Source organism: Centroberyx affinis, unplaced genomic scaffold (assembly GCF_046629955.1).
Source record: "Centroberyx affinis isolate AG114_WGS23_722 - 3 ecotype Tasmania unplaced genomic scaffold, CSIRO-AGI_Caff_v1 ptg005081l_1, whole genome shotgun sequence".
Lineage (NCBI taxonomy): Eukaryota > Metazoa > Chordata > Actinopteri > Beryciformes > Berycidae > Centroberyx > Centroberyx affinis.
The window spans coordinates 162,129-186,575 of NW_027282514.1; the positions used below are offsets into that span (position 1 = coordinate 162,129).

At 40.4% G+C, this 24,447-nt stretch overlaps 2 protein-coding genes across 3 annotated transcripts; one reads left to right on the top strand and one right to left on the bottom strand.

The window, feature by feature from the left end:
* Window positions 1–216: 216 nt before the first annotated feature.
* LOC139666660 (sodium/hydrogen exchanger 6-like) lies at window positions 217–13,712 on the bottom strand. Of its 2 annotated transcripts, none has more exons than XM_071545953.1 (16): window positions 13,332–13,712; window positions 12,724–12,827; window positions 11,884–11,961; window positions 11,279–11,355; window positions 11,021–11,133; window positions 10,237–10,342; window positions 8,395–8,536; window positions 7,668–7,773; window positions 7,323–7,411; window positions 7,024–7,137; window positions 6,803–6,914; window positions 5,655–5,808; window positions 5,510–5,540; window positions 4,853–4,938; window positions 4,004–4,109; window positions 217–3,822 (listed from the first exon to the last, which is right to left on the bottom strand). In XM_071545953.1, exons 1-16 carry the CDS (start codon window positions 13,606–13,608, stop codon window positions 3,493–3,495), a joined length of 2,025 nt encoding a protein of 674 aa, XP_071402054.1. In that variant the 5' UTR covers window positions 13,609–13,712; the 3' UTR covers window positions 217–3,492. The 2 variants fall into 2 exon arrangements, with proteins under 2 accessions (XP_071402054.1, XP_071402053.1); XM_071545952.1 differs by having other exon boundaries at window positions 12,628–12,827.
* A 2,887-nt stretch (window positions 13,713–16,599) lies between these two features.
* il2rga (interleukin 2 receptor, gamma a) lies at window positions 16,600–24,387 on the top strand. Its single transcript, XM_071545993.1, has 8 exons — window positions 16,600–16,711; window positions 17,448–17,538; window positions 18,382–18,554; window positions 19,221–19,357; window positions 19,567–19,738; window positions 21,356–21,455; window positions 22,069–22,144; window positions 22,596–24,387. The coding sequence occupies exons 1-8, from the start codon at window positions 16,648–16,650 to the stop codon at window positions 22,857–22,859; spliced, it is 1,077 nt and encodes a 358-aa protein (XP_071402094.1). The 5' UTR covers window positions 16,600–16,647; the 3' UTR covers window positions 22,860–24,387.
* Window positions 24,388–24,447: the final 60 nt, after the last annotated feature.

A 24,447-nucleotide genomic window follows, 5' to 3' on the forward strand; every position in this document is an offset into this window, starting at 1 on the left:
AAACCCTGTGAACGGGATGGGATGGATCAATTTGTATCAGCGTCCTTTTCATTCATGAAGTGTTACCGGCTAATGAGCATACTGGCTGCTGCCAAAGGGAAGCATAGTTATGCAATGCATGTTTTGGAGACAGAAGATCAGACAGAAGATCCATTTCAAGAAGTTGATTTTTTTATTTTTTTATTATTATTATTATTATTTTTCAGTACACTCCCAAGATGTCTGAACTGAAGAGACACTGTTAATAACTTCGGGACAAAGGCAGGGAAAATCAATTAAGTACATCTCAGAATATGTTTCCCCATAACCTCCAAAAGTCAATTTGAATATATGTTCCGAGTTCACATATTAAAGACATTCACATGTTGCAGATGCACATTTCACGATTAAAACGTCCCATAAACTGTCAAACATCCACACACAGTAGAAACATACAGGTCTTTTTAGATATTTAGTTTCATGTGATGTTGCTACTATGAGATTACAGCTGTTTCTTGCTTATAGTAGTTATACTTCAAATTCCCCATATAAACAAAGTCTGTTTTTATTATCCAAATACATATGAACACCGACCAGGTACAGGTACCTGTTACAGGTACCTTGCTCAAAAAAGATTGTGGCATATCCACTCATGTCAATATCTCCAAACGGTTATGCATAAGCACAAGCCTCATAAAAATTAGTATTTGAAAAAAAAAAAAAAAAGATGAAAACCAAAATGATGAAATAAAATAAACTGTATCCAAGCAGTTAATGCCAAGACAGGTTTACTGGGCCTGTGAACAAAGTGAATGTACGAAAAAAAAAGACAATTTTATTGTAAAAGACCATTTGGATTTGTGATTTCTAATTAATTTCTATCTCAAACAAATCACCTTTACTGTATTATACTGTATTTAGCCAGCATTGCAGTATATAGGTGCCTTGTACAAAACATCTTTGACTGAAGTGGGAAGAGAATAGAGGAGTGGTTGCCAGACAAAGGGGCGAAACAGACAGAAATATTGCATCGGTAAAAAGTTGGCAGGGATTTAAAACAACACAATGAAATTTAAGAGTTCCAAATTGAACTTAAACTGGAGTGTATTTAAAGCTACACTTGTGAGGGGAGATGTGTGAGACTTGTAACTTTCCCTTGAAAGAGGTTGCCAGGTTTTTAAAGTCTGAATGCAGCCACTAACTGTGAGGCAAGGTTGCCAGAAGTGTACCGTTATGCATTTTAAACCAAAGAGAAAGAGAAGGTCTCAAAATAGCTACTAATTGAAATAATATTTTTTAGTAAGTGTTATGATCAAGCCAGAGATGTTTTTAAGAGGAGGTATCGAAAGGTGGATGTGCATTTTGGAAGGAAACAGTGCCTCTTCAGACGTACCGTGTGACTCAACATTATTTGCTGTCAATACTAGTGCTTTCTTCTAGTTTGCACTCTCCTGGGCTTTCATATGTACAGCACAAAGCACAACTTTACTTTTGAATGCATCAAGAACAAATAAACGAAACCATTTCTGAAAACAGGTTCACTGCACACAGCCACCTAACGGCCTAATCAGCCCGGGAATCCAATGTTAAACATCAATAAAAGGGTTTAACATCATATATAAAAAATCAAAAACGATCACCTTACTGCACATTAGCAAATCAAATATGTACAAATCTACATAAAGTAATTGGATTTCTGAATAGGCACTTTAATTCAAAACAGTTCAGCCAGCCCTCAAAGTCGTCTTTGACGGTGTGACGTCGTCACTCCACAAAGACACGGCAGTCGCTTTGTTAGAAAGAAGATCAAACAACATAAAAACCAGAAACAGACATTAGCCCTAATAGCCACATCAGTAGATTTGGAGGATTTGATTCTGACGGTGGCCACACACACACACACACACACACACACACACGCTCATAAAATATACACACACAGGGAAGCGCTAGTTTTCCAAGTATACAGTAGAAGCATCTGCTACAGTAGGGGAAGGAGATATTATAACATGCACACAACACACTCCTGGAATGATTATGTTGCTTATACATATCCAGTTCCCTACTGTATGATGCACCGTGTGCCGGAGGAGTCTTGGTGCTTTTCGGGAAAGGGCGTTTAATACCGACAGTGCAGCCTTTCACTTGTAAGCACGAGACACACTGTAGGTCTTTATACAAAACATCGTAAAGTCTAGCTCTTTCATTTGATCTATCTTTTCACATAAACTTATTTTCCGAGCATGAGTTGAAACTCCCACCGCAAAAAAAAAAAAAGGAGTCCTATTTTAAACAGGGCAAGATAATCATAACAAAGTGAAGTGACACTGCAAAACAAAACAAAACATAAATACATCAAATAAATAATTCAATAAATAAACGTCTTTTTTCTTAAATAAATAAATCAATAAATTAATAGATTGATCAGGAGGAGAAGAGGCAGGCATGGATGACATTGAGGAGGGTGAAGTGGCTCCTGGATGCCGTTGTAGAAACAGCTCTGAGTTGTTTTTAAGTTGTTGTTTTTTTATCAGTAGCTAGCTATAATCCAGATGTAGGCAATCTCCTTTTCTCTCGTCAAATTCAAAACTCCCAGTGTTTTTCATCCAGAGGAATCACAGATGTCGTTCTCTTGGACTACTTGCTTCCTCCCCTCTTTGCCTCCTTGCCCAATCACAATCAAAACGTTTCCTGGGTTCCTCCTCTTTGAACCTTTTCCCCAACAATGAACTTTGAGAGGAAGGCAACAAGACAGGATGCAGAGAAACACTACTGAAAGTCACCCATGGCCTGTGATCAAATTAGACACTAGAATGGTCAAACTGCTCCATAACCACACTGAATATCACCGAATGATACCAAGGCAATGTTACAAGGCGACAGAAACTGTCCTACATGCTAGACAATATGAATTCATCTTACGAATACTTGAGGGAAGCTAGACAAATCCTAGAGCTGTTGTCAGGAGCAACTTCACCACAGAGCAAAGGGGTAAACTGCATATAAAAACAGTTTTCACCAACCGCCCACTACAGCAGTAAGCAGTTGGGGCTTTTAGAGCACAGAGAACAACACACGCTGAGCCTCAAGTCAACACCACAGTAGTACAAACCTAGGAGCAAAAACTACAGCCCCTCTTTAGCCTCCTTAAACAGGGGCAAAATGTGCATTTCAAATGATTTCAAATAACATATAAACTTGAGGCGCACTTGATTTAGGGTACCATGTAGTGTATTCACATTCCAGTTTACAGTAATCCACCCGTCCGGTGAGTTAAATCAAGCGCGCCTCAAGTGCGTCACACATTTGAGACCATTTCAAATCCGCATGTTACCCAGAGAGGTGGTACCATCAGCCTGGGTCCCATATGACTGTAAACGCAGTTCGTCATTTCAACTTAAAATCCCGCTTCAAGTAGCCAAGTCAACTAACAGTTTAAAATTTCACTTGGTTGGATGACTTGTGATTTATGAAGGTGAAACAACGAATTGCGTTCTAACAGCACAAGCCTTCCTACAGTCTGTGTCTGCGCGGGTCGGAGCGCGGCGGGGAGGGCGGCGGGGGCAGGGTGACGGTGGTCGGCGGCTCCACCGGGTCGTCCATGGGCAGAACCAGGCGGGTGCCCCTGATCACCAGTTCATGTTCCCCCAGGGCGAGCTCCTGATCCAGGCCTTCGTCGGACGGGCCTCCCCCGGTGCCGGCGGCGGCGGCGGTGGAGCGCTTGCGGTTGACGGTGCGGGAGCCGGACGCGTCCGTGCTGACGGTGACGTCGGCGTACATGGAGCTCACGTTGGCATCGTTCAGGATGAAGTCGGAGTCGTCGTCGTGGAGCTGACCTTCGTTCTGGCAGAGGGAGAGAGAGAGAGAGAGAGAGTAGAGAAGAAAAGTGAGGAAGGGAATGCATGTGAGAGATGAAGAGGGATAGGATCACGGGAGAGGGAGAGAATCGTGAAAAAACTACTGTAATGAATGAGATTCCGCTTCAAGTGCATTCTGGGTCAAAGAGTATGTTGTGTGTCTGTACCTCATAGGCCTGTGGGCTGGTGAGGCATCGTGCCAGCGGGCCACAACAAGCAGGCATAGTGGCAGTGAGTGGCGGGCCACTGTGGGTCAGGAGGGGCTTCAGGTAGCTGCAGAACGAGCTTCTGTCAAGGACTCATAACATTTCATTCAACGGTTAGTTTCGGCCAAGCAATCTGATTGGTCAAAGATCCATTCCAACTGTGCTGAAAGTTCTGCTTAAACAGGGCGAAATGGAACTGGTCGTCATGCTAACTCTTGTGGTAATCAGGCAGCTAGTTAGCGATCTTTTTTTATTCAGACAGTATGTGTGTGTTGTAACCGTGGTATGAAAGCCAAACTGCAGTCACCCACAGCACCTACATTTTTTTTTTTGTTGGAATATACACACGTTATCAGTACCTTGATGCTTGGACAAACATATTCCATGAGACTTAAACAACGTCCATAACTTACTACTCCACATACAGCAGAAAATAATTACCATCTTCACCTAGAAACAATAGTCCAACCCACATTTTCATACAATCTGAAATGGTTGGGGTCAAAAACTATACCTTTCTCACACCAGAAAAAAAGAAAATACATACATATGTGTATGTGCTAGTGATACAGAATAAAGTTTTGTGGCTCTATCTGTGAACCTCATGTACAAAAAATTCAAGTTCATATTCATTATAGTTTGTAAAGGGAGCCCTCTGGTGTTCAAAGCTGAAATCAGCAGCTACACATTTCACATTCTTCCACACACTGATTAGAGCCAGTACAAACACATAGGATCTGGAGCAAGCCTAAACACACTCTCTTCACTCTGACAGAGCCTCAGAAAGAAGCTCTACAGTTCAAAGGATACTTGTGGTCAAAAGTATACCAGATCCTGAAGGGCCAGGCGCTCTCGTGTTTGGTGTTCCTCCGCTGTGATCCATCCACCATTGTCACCTGTTTATATACAAGGAAGTAAAGGGGGAAACAATAATTGAATTCTACTGAGCAGTGCTATTAATTTAATGGCTGTTTCAGTCCTTGAAAATGCTTTAATTGTGATTATTGCAACCAAAAATGTTTTATTAAAGAAATAATATCAGGGCAATTTGTGGTGTTATGTGCTCATTTGCAGTAAATTGCAGGGATTCAATGAAAACTCCAAGTCAACAAAGTTCACATGACGCTTGTTATATTAGGGATTACGGTGCATTAGAATACTGCAAAGTAATTATGGGTTTTATTTTAATAAGAATGTAGTGATTAGTCAAAACTGCAAGCCGTTGTGACATCTGAACTGTCGATTTGGCAAAAAAAAGAAATAAAATAATCTCAAGTTCCTGGAACACTGTATGTTTGACCTGCCGACCCTGTGACTTATCCAGCATTGTCACCTGTTTCCACATAGTACAAAACATATTCAATGATGCCAGCAGAGGTGGATCCATTTACATATGTCGTGTTCTAGTTCATGAACTTTACATATTGTAGAGAAAACAAGATAATTGCATCTGCAGCGATTACTTACGGAGCTTTCTTGATCCGAGTCCACACCCACCCTGAAAGAGACAAGGACGCAAGTGTGATTTTGGAAGGAAAAATGCCCACCAGACGGGCGAAACACACACAGACACAGAGAGACATACACATACACATAAGATGCTCAGTCTTACGGTATGCTCATGAAGGACAGCATGGGCGTGGTGCCACCTCCACAGATCCAGACGGTGAAGAAGACAATGAGGAGGGTGGTGGAAAACATCATCTGACGGGCGTATGTCGCTGTGTCACGGATAGAGAGGGCAAAGGTCATGGCCCCACGCAGACCTGAGGAGGAGAGGGAAGAAAAAAGAGAACATAAGACAATGAGAAAGCGTGTGTATGACAGAGAGAAAGAGAGAGAGAGGGAGAGAGAGAGAGAGAGAGAGAGAGAACACAACTGAACTTTTGAAGAAAAAATCTAAAATCTCAAACCGCATCCATGTTTAAATAACTGATCGGTCTGAAATGAGAGACTACAGGGTCAAATAGATTTCAGATCAGATTGCATTTCACCTTAATTTTGCTGCTCTTTTGCTCGCTTGGCCTAAATTCTGCTGTGATTTGTTGGCGAGGTTCTCTTACACAGTATGCTGTTGTGAGTGTTTTTAGTACAGAGCATGAAAGCTCCCAGTGGGGGGCAGTAAAGGCATCTATCTCCATAGCTTTGTCTGCAGTCTACACTTCAACGACTACAGATTGTGACAACTGCACATGAAACGTCAGAAGCCAGTTCAAACACATTTGGGGAATGTTCAATAGACCAAACAAAAATGCCAAAAAACCAATCTAAAACCAGTTCAAATTCTCTAAATAATACTGGGATTTAGGAGAATATATGAATCATTTCTTGTCTCAAGCATTTACACACAGACAAAAAAGATTATTATGTGCAGAGGCCTTTAGGTGAGTTCTATTATTAGTCCTGCTTCAACAGTAAATGTCAGCCGAGGTAGGGCTGCTGTTCATTACAACGTCTGAGTAGGAGTGTTGGTGTAGAAGCAGACTGACTGTTATCTAGGCCAGTGTTTTTTAAACTATGGGCCTGTTTCTGTTGGGTCCCCATGTGACAGGAGTGGCAGAATATTTTAATGAGACCGGGTCCCAGGGTGAGAATCAATGTACCCAGTTTGGATTCTAGACTGAGAAACTTTAAGAATTCCTTATCTAGACTATGAAACACGTAAGGAGGCAGGGTCAGTGATCCTAAATCAGCTGTCCTGTGAGACTTGACAGCTGACAATAGAGAGCACTTGGTTGACAAGTTGTATCCGCTCAGTACCTGCAAACATCATGACATGCTGGAAGTTGGATCCGATCTTGTTCTTGCGTCCCAGGTTGAGCAGGAAAGACAGAGGGTAGATGTTCGCTGCCCTGCCCAGGAATACTGCCACCTACACAATGCAGTTAGGTCAAGGAAACAACACACTGAGAAGTAACACAGTGCTTGCTAGGCCTTGATTTCTTTGTGTGGGGTCTAACACCAAGAAGAGCAAAGGATACAAAGGCTCCTATGATGAACAACGGGTTGAAGACGTGCGACTGGAAGGAGAAGAGAGTCAGACCCATGTAGGAGAAGATGAAGTTCTCTGCCAGGAAGTTCAGCAGCTCAAACAACTGATGGGGAAAGAGACAAACAAATACATTCACATTTTTACCGAAATATATTTGGCCTAGTATAGCTAGCTACCGGAACAGTTAGTAAGCTATATATGCCAATCTTCCAGGTAGAGTTTCCCACCCTGAGTGTTCAAAATGGCAGCTGTGAGAATAACGTTAATAGGTCTCTGTGTGCGTATCACCTGTTTGGTCCTGTCCTGGGATTCAGGGGAGAGATTGTTGTAGGTGTAGTGAGCCTGAGTGATGCCACAGAACAGCACAGCCACCACACCTGAGGGAGGGGAAGACACAAATACACCTCACTTCAACATTAAGAAAGGCTGCTCTTTGTGTGTATACCTGTGTCTGTATGTGTGTGTATGTGTATGAGAGAAAGAGAGTACAGGTATAAATGTGTTGAATGTACCTCTACCAGTCTCTCAGCAAAAATAATATTGAAACATGTTGAACCTAACTGATTCTTGTGTAAATTCTACTTTAATATAGTGGGTCCAAAATGTATGGATGTGGCGAATGTGCCGGTGTACCGGTGAACCCGCAGGCCTCGGCCAACAGGAAGGTGCTCCAGGACATGAGGAAAAAGAGAGCCGTCTCCAGCAAGGGGAAGTCCCTCAGCTTAGTGAACTTGGTCACGTGATGAAAACAGGAAGTCAAGGAGCAAAACAAGAACTGGAACTTCCATAAAATACACACTACAGCCCGCGTTAGTCAATACAGCAAACAAGTACATACTGTATGTGAAAAAATATGAAACAAATTGCCTAGTGAAAATCTGAACTGTCAGGACAGAATAAAGAAAATGATACATCATATCCCAAAGTTGTGGCCTATGTTACTAAATATTACACAAGACTGCAATCAAGTTGGGACAGCCAGGACATTTTAAGTCATAAGTAGGGCATCTGATGTCGGGTTTTGTAGGGGACCTGCGAAAAATAACAGCAAACCTCATGTTAAATGTCAAAAGTTTTATGTTACTGCTCATGCCCACCTACTAATATATTGCTGTTGTGGTATAAAAACCTCATAACACGAATTTCGATATTTTCATCTTTTCATTTCAAATGATGGATTTCATCATCCTCTAGGAGTTGAGAAAAATCAATTCAAAAAATGCCCGGTCATCAAGCTAAAAACAAAGCTTTCAGGGTTTTTCTTAGTTCCTGAAAAGTTTACATTTTGCAGAAACAAAGGTTTCACCCGACAGCGATGATATGTACAATATGTAATGGTATGCAGCAGCTCAAAGGATATGAGAGCAGTCATGACACCTGTGGCCACTCCAAGAGCAAAGGACCCACTGAAGACCCCCAGGAAGACACCGAAGGATTTCAACATGGCCGTGGCCTCGAAGCTGTGGCTGTTGTCTCCTGCTGGCTGGTACGCCACGATGGAGCTGGAGGGCAAGACAGGAAGGCAGACAGACAGAAGTACAGACAGACAAAAAAACACAGAGTACACACAAACAAACATGCAGAAACAAACATGAAAAATACAAATGGACAATTAGAAAGAATCTAGGAGAACGAACTGTTCAAATGATAAACACATGCCTACATGGTAACAGAAAAGAGCTGATTTTCTTGAGAAAAATCTAGTCAGGTTTCAAATCCGACCTGCAACAACCCAAATCCACTAGTTTGTCATTTATCTGATTGTGTATACATTTAAGGACACAGTTTATAGTTACAGTTACAAAGACTTAACACATATGATCTGGAGTTGGGTTTTACAGTCATAAAAAGGGAAGAAGTTAGGGTCTTGCATGCCAAACTCTAATTGGATCTTGGATCTCTCAACTCCATATGGTTGATACTGCCAGTATCCAATAGAAAAACGGTACTAGAGAGCAGAAAAAATAGCCAATTTAGCATCCAAAAGAAGTACTGCAAAGTATAGACAGAGAAAGCAAATCACCAGCACTAATACTCATCATCAACAAAAGTTGTGTTTGCTGGTGATTTGCAGGATCTACAGTACACAATGAATACTGTAGAATGATTAAAGGGATGGATATGGATGGGTTGCAAGGGAAGGGAGTGCAGGGAAAGGCAGCGGTCATCTCATGATGGATGGGGATTGAAGGCTGCATTCTAAATAAAACCTCTAATATCTACTCCACAGGGACTGAATTGAGATGATCAGGACCTAGCTCTAACTCTGCCACCACAACTGTACAAACCCCTCCAACCCTCCCACCCACCGGGGGGTCACTGTCTGGTTCTCTCCCAGCCACTCCTCCTCCCCCCCGGGCCAAGCTGGGCCCTCGTCCCCTGGGGAGCGCACAGCTCCAGCCCCGGCCCCCTGCCTGCCCTGCTTCTCCACCCGGAGGAGAACACTGCATACGTACGTACAGGTAGGTGATGAATGACATGGATGGATGGGTGGAGGAAGGCAAGCAGTGAAATGACAGGGACTGGGGTTAGTAAGGTTAGTGTCTATTAATGTTCAATGTACACAGTGTGCAATACAAATGGCAGAATTTTTCACAATTAGCCTTCTTACAGTGCAGTTCAGCATTTAACTATTCAGGGTTCCTACACTCTCTTGGACATCAAATTCAAGGACTTTTCAATGACTTCCAAGGTCTTGTTTGGTGAAATTTAAGGACTCAAAATTGGCATGTTTTGGGGGGTACGGCACTTGGTCAAAATTATATTATAGACTTTGATCAAAATTATATCATAATCATAGAGGCCTCATTTTTTAGTTCTTTTTACTCTTGTCAAGCCAAGCAATCATGGCAAAAGCATTCATTTTCATCCAATCAACTTATCAAATTGCTACTATATGCAAATATCCATCATAGGGTTTTCCTCAGGATGTGAAGTGTTGATGCTAGAATGGTGCCGAGGCATATTGATGAATTTGGGTGCTATATTTCAATGAAAAATCAAGTACTTTCATAGCTATCCATTAATTTTCAAAAACCTTTGAGGCCTTTTTCTCAAACCCACAAACTCACGGATTTTCAAGGCCCGTGGGAACCCTGACTACTGTTGCCCTGCTGAAAGTAAGTGATTGGACATAGTTGTGTGTATATTTATGTGTATGAATATGAATATGAGCGTGTGTGTGTACGCTACGCATGCTTACGAGGAGAGGACGATGGCCACAGCATCATTGAGGACGCTCTCCCCAAACAGCAAAGCGTACAGGTCCACATCTACCTTCAGCTCATTGAAGATAGCCAGCACTGTCACTGAGAGGGAGAGGAGAAGAAACACTGTGTCACGAATCAATGAAGCTGCAGAACACATGACACACAGATACTGTACAGCAGAACAGGAACAGGGGAAGTCACCATACAGAAACACAGATATAACTGTCAGACAAACTGAAAGATAAAGTGCAAAACTGCCTAATAAATATATTTTTTAAGTACAGAAAAGTGAGATATTCTAAACAACCTGACTTTGCATTCATTTTTAGTATAGAAAGCCCTTATCGGAATCAAAGCTCTGACTTTATAAGCTGTAGAGCTGAAACGATTAGTCAATTAATCGATTAGTCAATCGACAGAAAACTAATCGATTATAATTCTGAGTAAAAATACCAAACATTTGCTGGTTACAGCTTCATAAATGCTAAGATATGCTTGCTTATATAATGAATACTTGTGTTTTTTTTGGCTGTTGTTCAGACCAAGTAAGCAATTTTAACTTTTTAAATTATCACTTTGGGCTCTGGTAACTCATGATGGACATTTATAATTATTTTTGACATTTTGTAGACTAAGTGATTACTCAAAAAAATAATTGATGGATTAATCGATAACGACAGTAATTGTTAGTTGCAGCCCTAATAAGCTGTCATCATGTGCTCGTATTACACTGCATTGCTTCTCCTGTTTTCTGGTGAGTTAAAACACAGAACCTACCTGGATCTGTTGCTGAAACGATTGCCCCAAAGAAGAGGCAGTCAGTGAAGTAAAAATCTCCCCCTAGCTGACCCACAACCTTCATGAAGGACACAAAGCCATACATGGTCAACCTAGGAGGGAAAAAGAGAGACTTACACGAGGCATACAAGATATTGGCACAGCTTGCTCTTTCCATGCAACAGACTGATCAGATAAACATAGGGCCAAACCAATCAGTCTGTTTGCAGCTTTTTCAGAGATGGCTAAATGACTTACCCGATAACAAAGCATGATATGACTGTCCCCATGAAAGCATAGGTCAAGATGGAGCCAATGTTCCTGAAGAAGTGTCTCTGAGACAAACGAGAGGAGATATTTAATGATGTTATCATAGTGAGACTATTTAATACTAGTAGTTAGGGCTGGGCAATATGGACAAATATCACAATTATCATGAGAAATTATTCTGATATAGATATATGATGATATCTGTATAGCATATGCAGAATCGCATGTAAAACAATCAAATTGACATTCATTGCATGGAACTGCATGGTAACATAAAGCACAATAAAGCTCATTTTCAAATATTATTCCCGAAATTGTTTCAAATCTGATTTTGCAAAAGATTTTGATTATTTGCTTTTTATCATCAGAATTCTGTATCACAGAGTAGTCTATTATTGCTAATATACAGACATCATAAGTCTTTGTCCTCTGCAAGTTACTTCATATTAGTTGAGATAAGGTACTATCTTATCTAATTTTCAGGGCATTTTATTAGTTTATAGTTAGTTTTGAAATGGTATTTATTTTCTTCACATCCTATGCCTTTGCCCAGTGTCTTGCCTGTTTAGCATAAGTCCATTTGACCATCTTACCCTTTTCAAACTGTAGCCAGCGTGGAAGATGATGGGAGGCAGCAAAATGTTGAAAAACACCTCTGGGTCAAAGGTCACCTAAGGATAGTAGTAAGTTAGAAGAAGTTATAGACTCCAACCTGCATGTACCGAGCTGTCTGATTCTTCAAAACTTTGCATGGCCTTGAACCTGATAACCCCTTTCTTACCCTCATCCTGTGTGTGTGTGTGTGTGTGTGTGTGTGTGTGTGTGTGTGTGTGTGTTTTGTCCAGTCACCTGCCAAAGACTGGTAAAATAAAATTATTAACCTGCCAACAATAACTTAAATTATAATAGAAATATGTAATTTTATTAGGACTATGTCAAAGTTTGGAGACGTTTACACAATACCACTTTGTGTAGAACCAGTTTAACGGGCAGCCAATCAGGAGCCGGTTGGATACAGAGTCTCTGTTTTGCTTTGTTTTGATTGACTGATGGTCAGAGAGAGTGTACGGTGGTCAGCAGGGACAAAGTTAGAGAACAGGCACCGAGGCTTTCAAATGTTATCATCACAACATCACATGTTAAATCACAAAAAGTTACCTGCCAGTGTGGTGGGTAGCCGGTATTGATTTATCCGCCAAAGACACATTTGGCCAGCATTTGGCACTTGCCATGTGGTAATTTAAGACCCTAAGTGGGAGGTTTCTGTTTAACTAATTACAGGTAGGCCAAAATCATTTGTTCCCTCCGCCCATTCCTCCATACATTCATCCCCTTACCTTTCTCAGCATCTCATCATCCTGCACTTGGTGGCCCTTTCCCCGACTCACTTCCCCCTTCAGAGTGTACTCAAAGTATCTCCCACTGACATTAACCAGTAGAGTAGCAGGACTGGCGTTGACAGCACAGCTCAGGATCACGTTACTCATGTTCTGGGGCACATGGACCCCGAACCGCAGGATCACACCCACCAACAGACCTTCAGGGAGCGGGGAGGGAGAAGGAGAGAGGGAAGGAAGTAAAGCAGTTAGCCTCAAGCACAGACATATTGGAATGGAAGTCAGGTTAGGATCTGGTGTGTCTATCCCTTGTATTATTTAATACAATAGGGTGAGGGTCTGTTAACTGAGTTGGGTGAGTTTGGGCATGCCGTTGTGGTTATTTTTGGGTTAGGGTTAGCGTTATTTTTAATTGAAGCAAGCTCACTATCCTCAAACAGGCAGGGGGCATTACTATGACAACACAAGCTCTACGTTATACAAGCTAGTCAACAACGCAGTTTAAAGAGAATTGCGTTGCTAGTTTTCTGGCTAGTTAAAGGAGGTGGTGGGTTGCTTATTTTTAGCTAAGAAGCTCATCCATGTCTAAAGATGAGCAAATGTTAGCAGTAAGTTAGCTGTCAACTAGAGGAGCTAACAGCATCTTAGCTAGCATTAACTTAACGCTAACGTTAGTGGTGGACAGATATTAGTGGTCATCTTACCATAGATCATGGCAAGTCCTGTTTCGTGCAGAAACCTGAATCGCCGGTGTTTGAACAGCCATATAGTTAAAATGGTGAGTGTTAAGAGCATTATGAATATAAGGAGATTGGCACTGTCTTGTCGGTGGCTTTCCTCAGCCAGCCTCTCGGTTGCAACATTGTCCATGGCAGTGCTCTCGCCTTGGCTCCCGACAAGCAAGACTGTAAACAGACAAGGCAAGAACAGCAGCGCTTTCGACGGTTTAACACCAAGAGACAGTCTTGATGCAAATCCCATTGTGGCTTTCTGTCAAACGGTCACATTTGTTGATGAATTAATGACAATTTAGACGGCAAGCTAATGCCTACTCGGGAAATCGGGGAGACGAAACGAATGACAGTTTCTTCCCTAGCCGTAATGGCTTCATCAAAACATTGGTACTTCCGGTACTTCAAAATAAAAGTCACCCCATGTCGGCTGTCAATTTCCATCAGAACTGTAGTTCTTAAAATGGGGCCCGGTGCCCTTGATGGCATTCCAAGGGGTCCCCTTCAAAACGAAGAATAGTTTAAGTTCATTATAATTCAACAGAAATCATCCCAAAAATTAAATAATATAGAAGAATGCCTAATCAAATAATCGATGTCACTTTCACCACTACTATATTCCCATGTACACTGTAGACAGTTGAACAAGTCCTTACTAAATAATCATTTTTTTTAGTAATACAATTAACATACAATGAAAGAAGAGAGCATAATCGAATATCCTATTGCATAAAACTGTAAGGTGTGGGGTCTGAGACACTTGCAATGTCAAACTCATAACTCATAGTAACTCCTGATAGAGCCATGGAGCCAACAATCTGTGACAAACATGAGATAAGCACAAGATGTGGGACAAGTACTGAGTGCCATTGTAAGTGTTTAAGGTCCCGCAGCCAGTGGAAAACTTGACCTGGCATCCAAGACTTTAAGTCAGTCAGACCTAAGTGTATAGCATAGGGACAGAACACACACAAACACATTACTGTAGACTACAGTCCCGTAGCCTTGCTGAGTAACCTAAAATCTCAAAATCTATGCATACTGATGCCAATATTGTTATTTTTTAGCTTGGAAAAAAACAGTTGAGAGACTGAGCTGCTAGTTAAGTTATAGCCACAAAGCCACAGCAGTACAGGCTCTAAGTTCACTGCTGCATTATAACATAACATTTAATTCTCTTGTCTGAGAAGGCAATGTTTGACACCCACCTTCTCTGACACATCAGTGTCAGGAAAGTTTGTTTGCTAACCTAACTCAAGTACAAAACAGGGCCCTAAGTTATAGATTATAGCTATAATATTGCAAGTAAAACAATATCTCTGCTGAGTACCTAATTTCCTTATAAGCAGAGTAAATGCCTCATCTGCACCAGTGACTCAGCGGAAAATCCCACTTCACCAACTGTTTTTCCAGGAAGAACTGAAGAATCAGTCAGGAATCTCCAAAGAACCATATGGGGACAGTAATGGTTCTTTGTGTAATGGTGGTACGATAGCACCACAATCCACTTCAAAGAACTACTGAAGAACCTGAATTTGTCATGAAAACAATTTGCTCTTAAACTTAATGCTTGCCAACAATGCAATCAGAGGAAATATAGCAGGACCAGTGACTCCTTTGGTTCAAGTTATATAGTAGGAGTGTGCCAGCCTTGCTGTCTTGGGCTCAAGCCTTTGTGTCTGGACTGCTTGTTAACGTCTTGGATTCAGACCTGACAAATGCAAGATCATGAAAAACACTCCTGAGTAGCTTTATTTTGAACAACTGCCAACTCTTTCTCTGATATTTTAGTATTGGTCTCAAATCATTCTCAACTTGCTCACCCCCATTGGCCTTTTTGTTGATTTTGGCTTGATTATTTCTGGTCTCGTTATGTCTTGGATGTGACTGTGATCTGTGGTCTTGACTACATCCCTGCCATAGAGGTACATGCATCATCATACATCAGGTACATGAGTAGGTAGAAAGCTTTTAGCACTATAATATGGGGGCATTATATTACCTTTGATACTTGAGTGCTTTTAATATCCAATTTTAATATTTTCTATCATTTTGCCCTGCTGTTCTATCTTTATTTTTTTATTGTTGTTTTTTTTTGCAGTAAATTGATCAGTCAGTGCAAATAAGAGATAGGCAAAAAGGCAAAAACACATCTGAGTGTTAGAAATTTGACATACTCCTTCAACAAATGTATCAAAATAAACTACAAAATACAGGTGCAAAGAAATGACATTAATTTATTGCTATAGTTTATGCAAGAGCTGACATTCACTGGACTCCAGTATGACACTTCTTAAGATGACTGTTAACAGCTTGGCCTTCTCTTTCATGCAAACAGGCCAAAGGGCAATCAGCATCTTGCTCACAAAAAACCCTTTGCGTGTTTCACTGGAAAAGAGCTGAGATGAGCAGATTGGCAACGAGGCCGCAAAGATAAAATTAGATAGAAAAAAAGGTCTTCACAGAGGTGGGGGTTGGGCGCTAGTGCTTGATAAAATACTTATAGCAAATTTAGTAATACTTTAAATGATTGTTACCAAATTTGTTGAGAGTCTGACCCAGTGTTCTGGGACTTCAAATATATTGCACAATACATTGATTGTAATTTTCAATTATAACCTTTTAGAACAATGTATTTTGCTGTTGCTTTTGCATTTTGACAGTGAAGGATCACCACTGTGCATTTAATTTCCCTGTTTCAGAAACATGATACTGGTCCAAAAGTTACTGTCATTTTTGTTGTTTTGTTAGTGTGTCATTTGAGGTAAACAAACACTTTACTGTATGTGCTCTGTTTTACCATTCATTTATTATGGGTATATCTGAAATAGGCCAACTTACAGACTAAAATTATCTTATCATGGAGGCCAGTAATGACCCATTATCCCATTATTATTGATTATGACCCATTATTATTACCAGCTTTAGCTCACTTTACCATTACTTGCTTTTGAATTTAAGTAAGACAATGATTACACAATTACTGAAATTATTAGTTGTTCCACAAAGTATAATACTGTATGTACAATAGAAGTGACCGAAATTAAGGTAGTCAGTGTGATTTGACTTACAATAAACATGCAATAAAGATGATTTTTCAACTTTTCTGTGTTTTATTTCACAACTTCAAAAGTACCTTCTCTGTAATTGTGAAACAGTTTCCGCTGACAGGAAACAAAACCCACAAAACTCAAGTTAGGAGAAGCCAACGCAGCAATGAAACACGTATCAGATGTTCACATGTAGAAGTACGCCTAGTATGAAAGCATCCTGTTTCTAGTGCGCCACGATGCTGCTTGGATTGTTTCTCCTTCTCTATTTTACTGAACATGTGTTTGCCAGAAAACCACCAGGTAAGAACATTTTGAAACCTCTTGGTAGCGCTTCTTTTAATGTATAGTTATTATTATTACATTTAAACATACTGTATTTGTGGTATGTGTCAGATCAAAGCTATTCAACTATTCAACAGGGCTTTTCCAGCTCTCAATGTGCATCCAATTTCTAATTCTGACACTTGGCTATTGTTTTACTCTAATTTGTATTTCTATTTAAAGATGTTTTGTATTTGTATATTCATTTTTAATCACTATAATGTTCCACTGTAAAATATCCACAGGAAACAATAATGCCTTACATACAGTTTATTTTGGGGATTTTCCCAATGTTTTTACAATTCTTTCTTGAAAAGGATTGGAAATAGAAGGAAACAAAAAGCACAACTGTATTGAAATTTGATCAAATGTTAGCAATGCTATCAATAATCAATCACTTATGGTGCCATATTGAATTAAATTATCGAATTAAATTAGTACACATTGGGTCACTTCCTTGAAACTCTCCATTTTGAGTTTTCACCGTTTGTAAATTCCCTTTGACGTCAACATGTGCTGCCATTTGAGTGCTTGTGTATGTGTATCGTATTGGCATAGGTGCAACCATGCATGTAACAGTGTGTAACCAAGTTTTACAGGTAAATTTACATGTACGGCCCCTCTGAAACTCATAGTAAACTTGTGAAAGAGCAGATTTTTGGTTTATTTTCATTATAAAACACTTTGCTGATCTCAACTCTCCTATGTCTGACAGATGTGAATTGTATGGTGATGAATCTGGAGTATGTGCAATGTATGTGGAACGGGCACGGGACTCCAGACGTCAATTATACCTTCTCCAGCAGGTCAGTACCAACTTGGAGTTAGAGGCACCATGTGAAAGTATATGAAGAGTTTAGATTTCAAGATATTTATGCCTTTTGGAACAACTGAGTGATAACTTTCAAGTAATGCTTTTCCTGAATAAAGATGTGTAGCATACTAGAATGAAAGCCTTTTATAAGAACAAATGAAAACAAGTCCTGCACACTGCCTTAACTTGCAGGAATTACTTTATTCCAAAAAATAAATTCAACCACAGACCACCTTTACTTTTAGCTAATACTATAATGTTTTTCCAGCATGTGTCCTTGGAGCAGGCTGGTAGGTTATTTTGCAGGGGCACTTTGGTAGTATTGGGTACTGTTGAAACTGTTAGGTACTTTTGAAAGTGGGTATAGTACTGTTGAGTGCTGTTGAAACTGCATATCTTACTGTTGGGTGCTGTTGAAACTGGGTAACATAAGTGCTGTTGAAACTGGGTATCTTACTGTTGGGTGCTGTTGAAAATGGGTATCTTACTGTTGGGTGCTGTTGAAACTGGGTAACATAAGTGCTGTTGAAACTGGGTAACGTACTGTTGGGTGCTGTTGAAACTGCATATCTTACTGTTGGGTGCTGTTGAAACTGGGTAACGTACTGTTGGGTACTGTTGGGTACTGTTAAACTGGGTAACATACTGTTGGGTGCTGTTGAAACTGGGTAAAATACTGTTGGGTGCTGTTGAAACTGGGTATCTCATTGTTGGGTGCTGTTGAAACTGGGTGTCTTACTGTTGGGTACTGTTGAAACTGGGTATCTTACTGTTGAAACTGGGTATTCATTGTTTTGTGTGTGAATGACTGATCTGTGATATATTGTCTATTCAGGTTCAGTCACGAAGAGTTCAGTAAGTGCGCCACCTACATCTCAGAGAACAGCACTGTCATTGGATGTAACCAGCCCCATAAGAAATTGGCCCTATCTAGATTCCACACCTTTTACACAAAGCTGCAACTTGACAACGACAGTTTTCAGCTTCAGCATGATCTCAAATCGAAAGGTATGTTTATTTGTTTACTACCTTATAAGTTCAAGAGTGCCATAATATTGATAGAGCATCATTATGTGCACAGTGCTAAGGGCATTAGGGCATTACATCATTATTTGCATCATGATATGGTGACAATGATGACAACCTCAAAATATTGCTAATCCCATTTGAACATGAGGCAGCTTTTTGGGCAACAATGATAGACAAGCTCATAGGGGCACTATAATAAGCCCTAAAAGTCTAAGGCTCAGCCTCACCGTGCTGTTAGTCATAGAAATGTGAAATTTGGCCGAACGTTTTTGCCTGTAGGAATTTTTGGCTGCCATTTTGGATTGTGACACAAAACTTGATTTCCCCACCATGTTGAGAAGGTTAAAGGTCATCATTGTATCATAACTCGGAAACTCTGGTAGCAAAATTTCCCCTGACATCCCAAATTTATTATCTGACTTTGAAGGTGAAATTTCCAAGAAGATTTGTTTTTCCAATATATCTGACAGCACATGAATGGGTCAATTGCAATCACAAATCTTAAATTGTTGTAATTTTCCCTGGGGAACCTTCCTTCAAGGGCTTGTTAGTTGTGAGTGAGTTGGTATTATCCCAGTAATTCTGCCCCATCACTATGTCATCACATTGTATTCATTGTCATTTAATATTCTGCATCATCTCCAGTCAAGCTAAATCCGCCAACCAACCTGACTGTCAAGAATGGAACTGACTCTAACCTGTGGTTCTACTGGAACCACACCGCTTCTATAGACTGTGTGGACAGTGAGGTTCGCTACAGGACCAACAACAACAAGTGGGAGGTGGGCAAAGGTGGTGGGTCATGGAAAGCCTATGCTGGAATTTTCATGAGTAAATACATAATACTGAGATTTATTTGAAGTAATCTGGCTCCACCTCTCACCCTTCCTCGTTCTCTTCTTTCCTTTTCTTTTCTTTTTTTCTTTGGGCTTCCCGTTTCACATCCCTCTCCTCTCTCTACTCCATCTTCTCATATTTATCTTTTCCACAGACCTTTCCACTCGGTAGTGGCAAGCAGAACTACTGTATCAACTTGCCCTCCAGCAGCTCCCTGTATGAGCTGCAGGTGAGGAACAGTATAGCGGATTCCTGTGGTCGGTCTGAATGGAGTGACTGGAGTCAGCCTGTGTTCTGGGGCTCCATGAGGCAGAACAATCGCACGGGTAAAAAGAGAGAAAGAAATGGCCACAATACAACTTTGTTTTTTTTGCTTGTTTTTTTTACTTTAAAGTCACACTGAAATTAAAATTACTCTTTTTATACTGTACACCTATTTGACAATTTATGCTAAAATACAAAAAGATATTCGATCACAATCTCATTACTTTTACTTCCTGGAAAATGTAAGATCTTTAGTGGTGACTTCATCGTGTACCAGGAGGCCAAAATTCCTACCAATTAAATTACATTGATTTTTTAACAATCCCACCCCTCCCATCAAATTTCTCTCCTTAACTGATATCCCATTGGTTTACACTTTTGAATGGCCCCTCTCCACTTTATGTCCCGCCCCAATATCCTGTTTCAACAGGAAATACATCACATTAAGCAAGAATACAAAACATATACAAAAATGCATTTCATGGTGAGTTTAAAGGTGTATGAATTAAACTATGACCTCTGCTGGTGACCAGTGGGAATTGCAACAACATTGGGAGAATTTGTCTCCTCCTACCATAGACTGTAAAAAACAGATGGACGTAGTGAGTTTGATGTCACCCATGGGCTTGTGAAGTGCCATTTTGAAGCCTGGAGATTGTGTTTACGGTCGCTGCCATGTTGACATTTTTTTTGGAGCCAGAGCAGCCAAAGCGAGGTAAAGGGTGGAATTCAGGTTGTCTGCAGAGCCGCAGCACCACCTACTATTGGCCCATAACTGATGACCTGTCGATCACAGGACAGGCGACCTGTCAATCACCAGGCAAACAACCCCATTTTATATCCATTATATCCTGTTAATGACACAATTATTTTGAAAATCGGCATGAGGACACCCACATTAGAAGATGTACTACTCTTGTCGAAAAAAATTATTGACTTTATATTTTTAGCAGAAGTTGGGTTGTGGTCCCATTGACTTGCATGGAGTTGGGCCGAGTTTGGAGTCTTTTTGGAGCCGGCCCCTAGTGGACGTTAGAGGAACTGCCACTGCCGCCACTAAGCTTCAAAATTCACCTGTGGTTTTAGCCGCTTGTCTCCTACACAAGTCTCTGGCACAGACCCCAAGCCTCTCACACCTCCAGCCCCCCTGAGCTACGGTGGCCTGTAATTGACAGAAACAATAAAGTGATAATTTCATGATACAGATGAGTAAGCTAATTAGACCAGAGAGCCAATAGAAATATCTAGTGAAAAAGTAATATATTGCACTGCAAAACACTGAAATAAAAAATATAACGATTTCATGATTCTGTTTTTTTCTAAATAGAGATGAGATCACCAGTAATCAGGTGATCAGGTCAGGGTGCTGTCCTCCACTTGGATAGCTCACTTGGTGTTTCTCAGTCTGTTTGTGTACTTTTGAGGTTACAATTAGTTTCCCTAGACACTCTTTCCAAAGTTAGTACTGGCTTCTAAACCTACAGCCTGCATGTTTGGCAGCCTCTCCCTGCAAAACTTTTCAAAGAACTTTTTCCGATTGCAGGACCCTCAAGGCTTAATATCATCAGTTTGTCACTTTCTACTGGCATTGGACATGTGCACAACACAGTGAAGGTACACCGATTATAATATGCAGGCCTATAAAACTGTCAATCCACATCTCTCTCTCTCTTTCTCAGTCAATTCACCGATTGCTATGTCCGTATGGACTCCAGTGCTGTGTGTGGTGGGTGCCTGCACCCTATTCCTACTGGTCATAATGTTGGTGCACCATGAAAGGTGGGTTGGCTCATATGAAATGTTTAGTTATGCTTGACGGTTATATTTTGGGGGCTGGAAATTGATTGGTGGTAGTTATAGTGGGATGGATGGTCACAGAGCATCAATGAAGTATACTTATCTCATCATTTTGTCATCAACATTGTTAGCATCATGCAAAACCCTTTATCTGCTCAAGAACTCAAAAACTGCTTGATATTCCCATTGTCACTTTTTGACTTTTTATAATACACTTTCAATCATTTGACTGAGCGACTGTCAAGAAAAATGACATGTGAGAGACAGTGTTTTCTAGTCATGGAAGACATTGTCTGTCTATTATAGCCAAATATAGAAAAAATGATTGGAGAGAAGATGCTAGTGATGTTTTATGTAGAAAGTGCAGCAGCACCCGGGTGGCCATACAGGAGCATGGACAATAGAAAATCGAATGAAATCAGAATGACTTCTATAACCCCAATCTGGTGCTAATGCCATGTGCCAATTGATCCAGGTAGATGACTAGGCTTTATCCACTCCACTACAGTGTTAAAGACTTGCAGAGTACCAAGGTCATGTCAGCTGTTGTCTCTGTGATCACCTGTGAGAGAACGTGTCTCTATTTCCCATACAGGCTCGGAATCATCTTCATCCCCATCGTTCCCAAACTAGACATCCTGGATGAAATCCTGATCCATGACAATGTGGAGGTTAGTAGCATCCAGAGCCTTGTGCCTAAGAGATGCATGAGATAGAAATCCCTGGAGGCCCCGATTACAAAAAGATTTGTATTTAAAGCTAATGCTGCCTTATGTGGCAGCCAATACCCTGCTAATTATAATATTAGCAGGGTCTGTTTTAAGCCTCCAGTGATATAGTTTCTATTTCTGAGATATAAAATTGTAATGTAATAGTTTTAGCCAAACTAGGCTTACTGTCTGTGTTGGCTGCCACATAAGGCAGCATTAGCTTTAAATACAAATCTTTTTGTAAACTGGAATCTGGAAGCTCTGGAACAGTCATTTCCATATAGTAATATCTGATGTTCATACTCAGCTGAAGAAATTCCCATTTGGTGGAAGAGTGAGTGACAGCAATGTACTGTATTGTGAGGTTACTTCAAGACAAGTCATGTAACATTCTTTTGTTTTGTTTTTAAAGAAGTGGCTTCCCATCAACAAAGTCCTGAAAGAGGGTTTAAAGGCTAACTTCAATGAGCGTGCCTGCCCCGTCCGCGAGTACAGCTGTGTTCCTCCGTCTGATAGCGAGAGCTCTGACAGCTCCAGCTTCTCCACCACCACCGACCAAACTGACTTCTCCATCTCCATGCCAGCAAACGAATCAGAGGACCTGTCTACTTCCTGCTCCTCTTGCTCCACCTCCACTCTTCCTGTCTCGTCTGAGGAGGGGCAGAATGCCGTTTAGGAGGCAACTCAGTCAGGGGTGGGGTTCCCCAAAACATTATGATCCAGGGTGTCTTATTTGACGCATGTCTTGCATAACTAACATATACTATTAGAAAATGTGAACATGATTTATGGTCAGTTCCCTTTATGAGAAGAAACCAAATTTGTATTTGAGACACTTTGTAGCTCTTGGAGAGTTCAGAGAATTGTTTACAAGGAGCCAGGGAATTACACATAGCTACATATAAGCTATGAATGTTTGGGGATACCAAGCACCTGATGGGGCAATAATGTGAGAAAAAAAAAGCAGTTAACCCAAGACAAACCAAATTCTCCTTAAAATGCTTGATTCTAGCAGTAGAAGTAGTTGTCGAGCATTTTAAGGTTTTCACTTTGAGACAGATCTATTGATTTCACTGCACTGGGAAAAATCACGTTCGCCTCAAATACGGTCATGTATTTCTTACAAAGTGCATTTTAAATCCTCTCCTTTCCTCCTTTCCTTTCTGTTCAGATGATTGTTTGATTGGTTAAATTGTCTTTCTCTTGACTAATGTAATTTTCTTAATTCTTGCTTCAGCCAAGTAACTTTTTTATCTGCAACTTTAATGTGTATTTGTTTTTTTGAACTGTTGAATAGACCTGAATAGAGCCAGCAGGGTCAGCTGTCCCTAAATAGAGCTTGTTGATATCATGTTGATGTGTATTTGATATAGGCCTATGTGTATTTCTCATATTTTTAACCTCTTGTAACCCATAATGGGATAATGTGATTATGTGAGACCACATCCACATGCACCAAACTTCAGATATTGACTAATACTCAGCCCAAGACCAGGTACCCCAAATTTGATCAGTCAAATTTAGAGATGATCTATTTGCGGCATTTGGCTGAGATAGTTAACAAGTTTTCTTTAACATCTGTGCAATGTTTCATGATAATTAGACAAACCATTCACAGTTCATTTTTTTATAATAATGGTTATCAAAATGGTAGTTTACAGAACATTAACTCAGTCCTGGGAATATAGGGTTTCAGTCTTACAGACACATAAAATGCCAGTGGCAATTCTGAGGTTCGAACCCAAGTGTTAAAGATTTTTGATCCTAGACCAGTTCACCTCGATTCTTCCTCTGTTCCATTATTTCAGGAAATATATGCATATAGGCCAATAGATCAGCATTTGAAAGGTTGATTGAAGGTTCATTCCAACATGTATATATTTTGTGGAAAAGGTATGAAATGTATTTCAGCAATACTGACGGTTGCATACCACAATTATGTTTTTGTTTTTTAAGCATATGTAGGCTATATGATTTTTCATAATCATTTTTGAGTAAGTTTCATGTCATGCAATCATTTTTAAGAGTAGGTGTTACATTGTTTCTGTGTATCTTATTTTAGAGTTGAACTTTTCGTTTAGTTGGATATTTTGTACTTGTGCTTTGTATTTTTTGTCTTACCTGCCATTACCAAGACTGACTGAAGTGTATCCCTCTTACTGTATATTTTCCAATTTGCACTTGAAATAAACATAAACTGCTTACTTCCGTCAAAATCATTTTTACACTACTAACGACTGACATTCTTGGTGTAAAATGCAACT

What these genes read in the sequence shown, in the direction of transcription:
- LOC139666660 (XM_071545952.1), bottom strand. Translation starts at nt 13,608, where the DNA reads ATGGGATTTGCATCAAGACTGTCTCTTGGTGTTAAACCGTCGAAAGCG. An exon ending in CCCAGGACAGGACCAAACAG is followed by an intron (nt 7,138 to 7,322) that starts GTGATACGCACA and finishes TTTCCCCATCAG; the next exon opens with TTGTTTGAGCTGCTGAACTT. An exon ending in CTGTCCTTCATGAGCATACC is followed by an intron (nt 5,541 to 5,654) that starts GTAAGACTGAGC and finishes TGTCTCTTTCAG; the next exon opens with GGTGGGTGTGGACTCGGATC.
- il2rga (XM_071545993.1), top strand. Translation starts at nt 16,648, where the DNA reads ATGCTGCTTGGATTGTTTCTCCTTCTCTATTTTACTGAACATGTGTTT. An exon ending in GCATGATCTCAAATCGAAAG is followed by an intron (nt 18,555 to 19,220) that starts GTATGTTTATTT and finishes CATCATCTCCAG; the next exon opens with TCAAGCTAAATCCGCCAACC. An exon ending in GAGGCAGAACAATCGCACGG is followed by an intron (nt 19,739 to 21,355) that starts GTAAAAAGAGAG and finishes TCTCTTTCTCAG; the next exon opens with TCAATTCACCGATTGCTATG.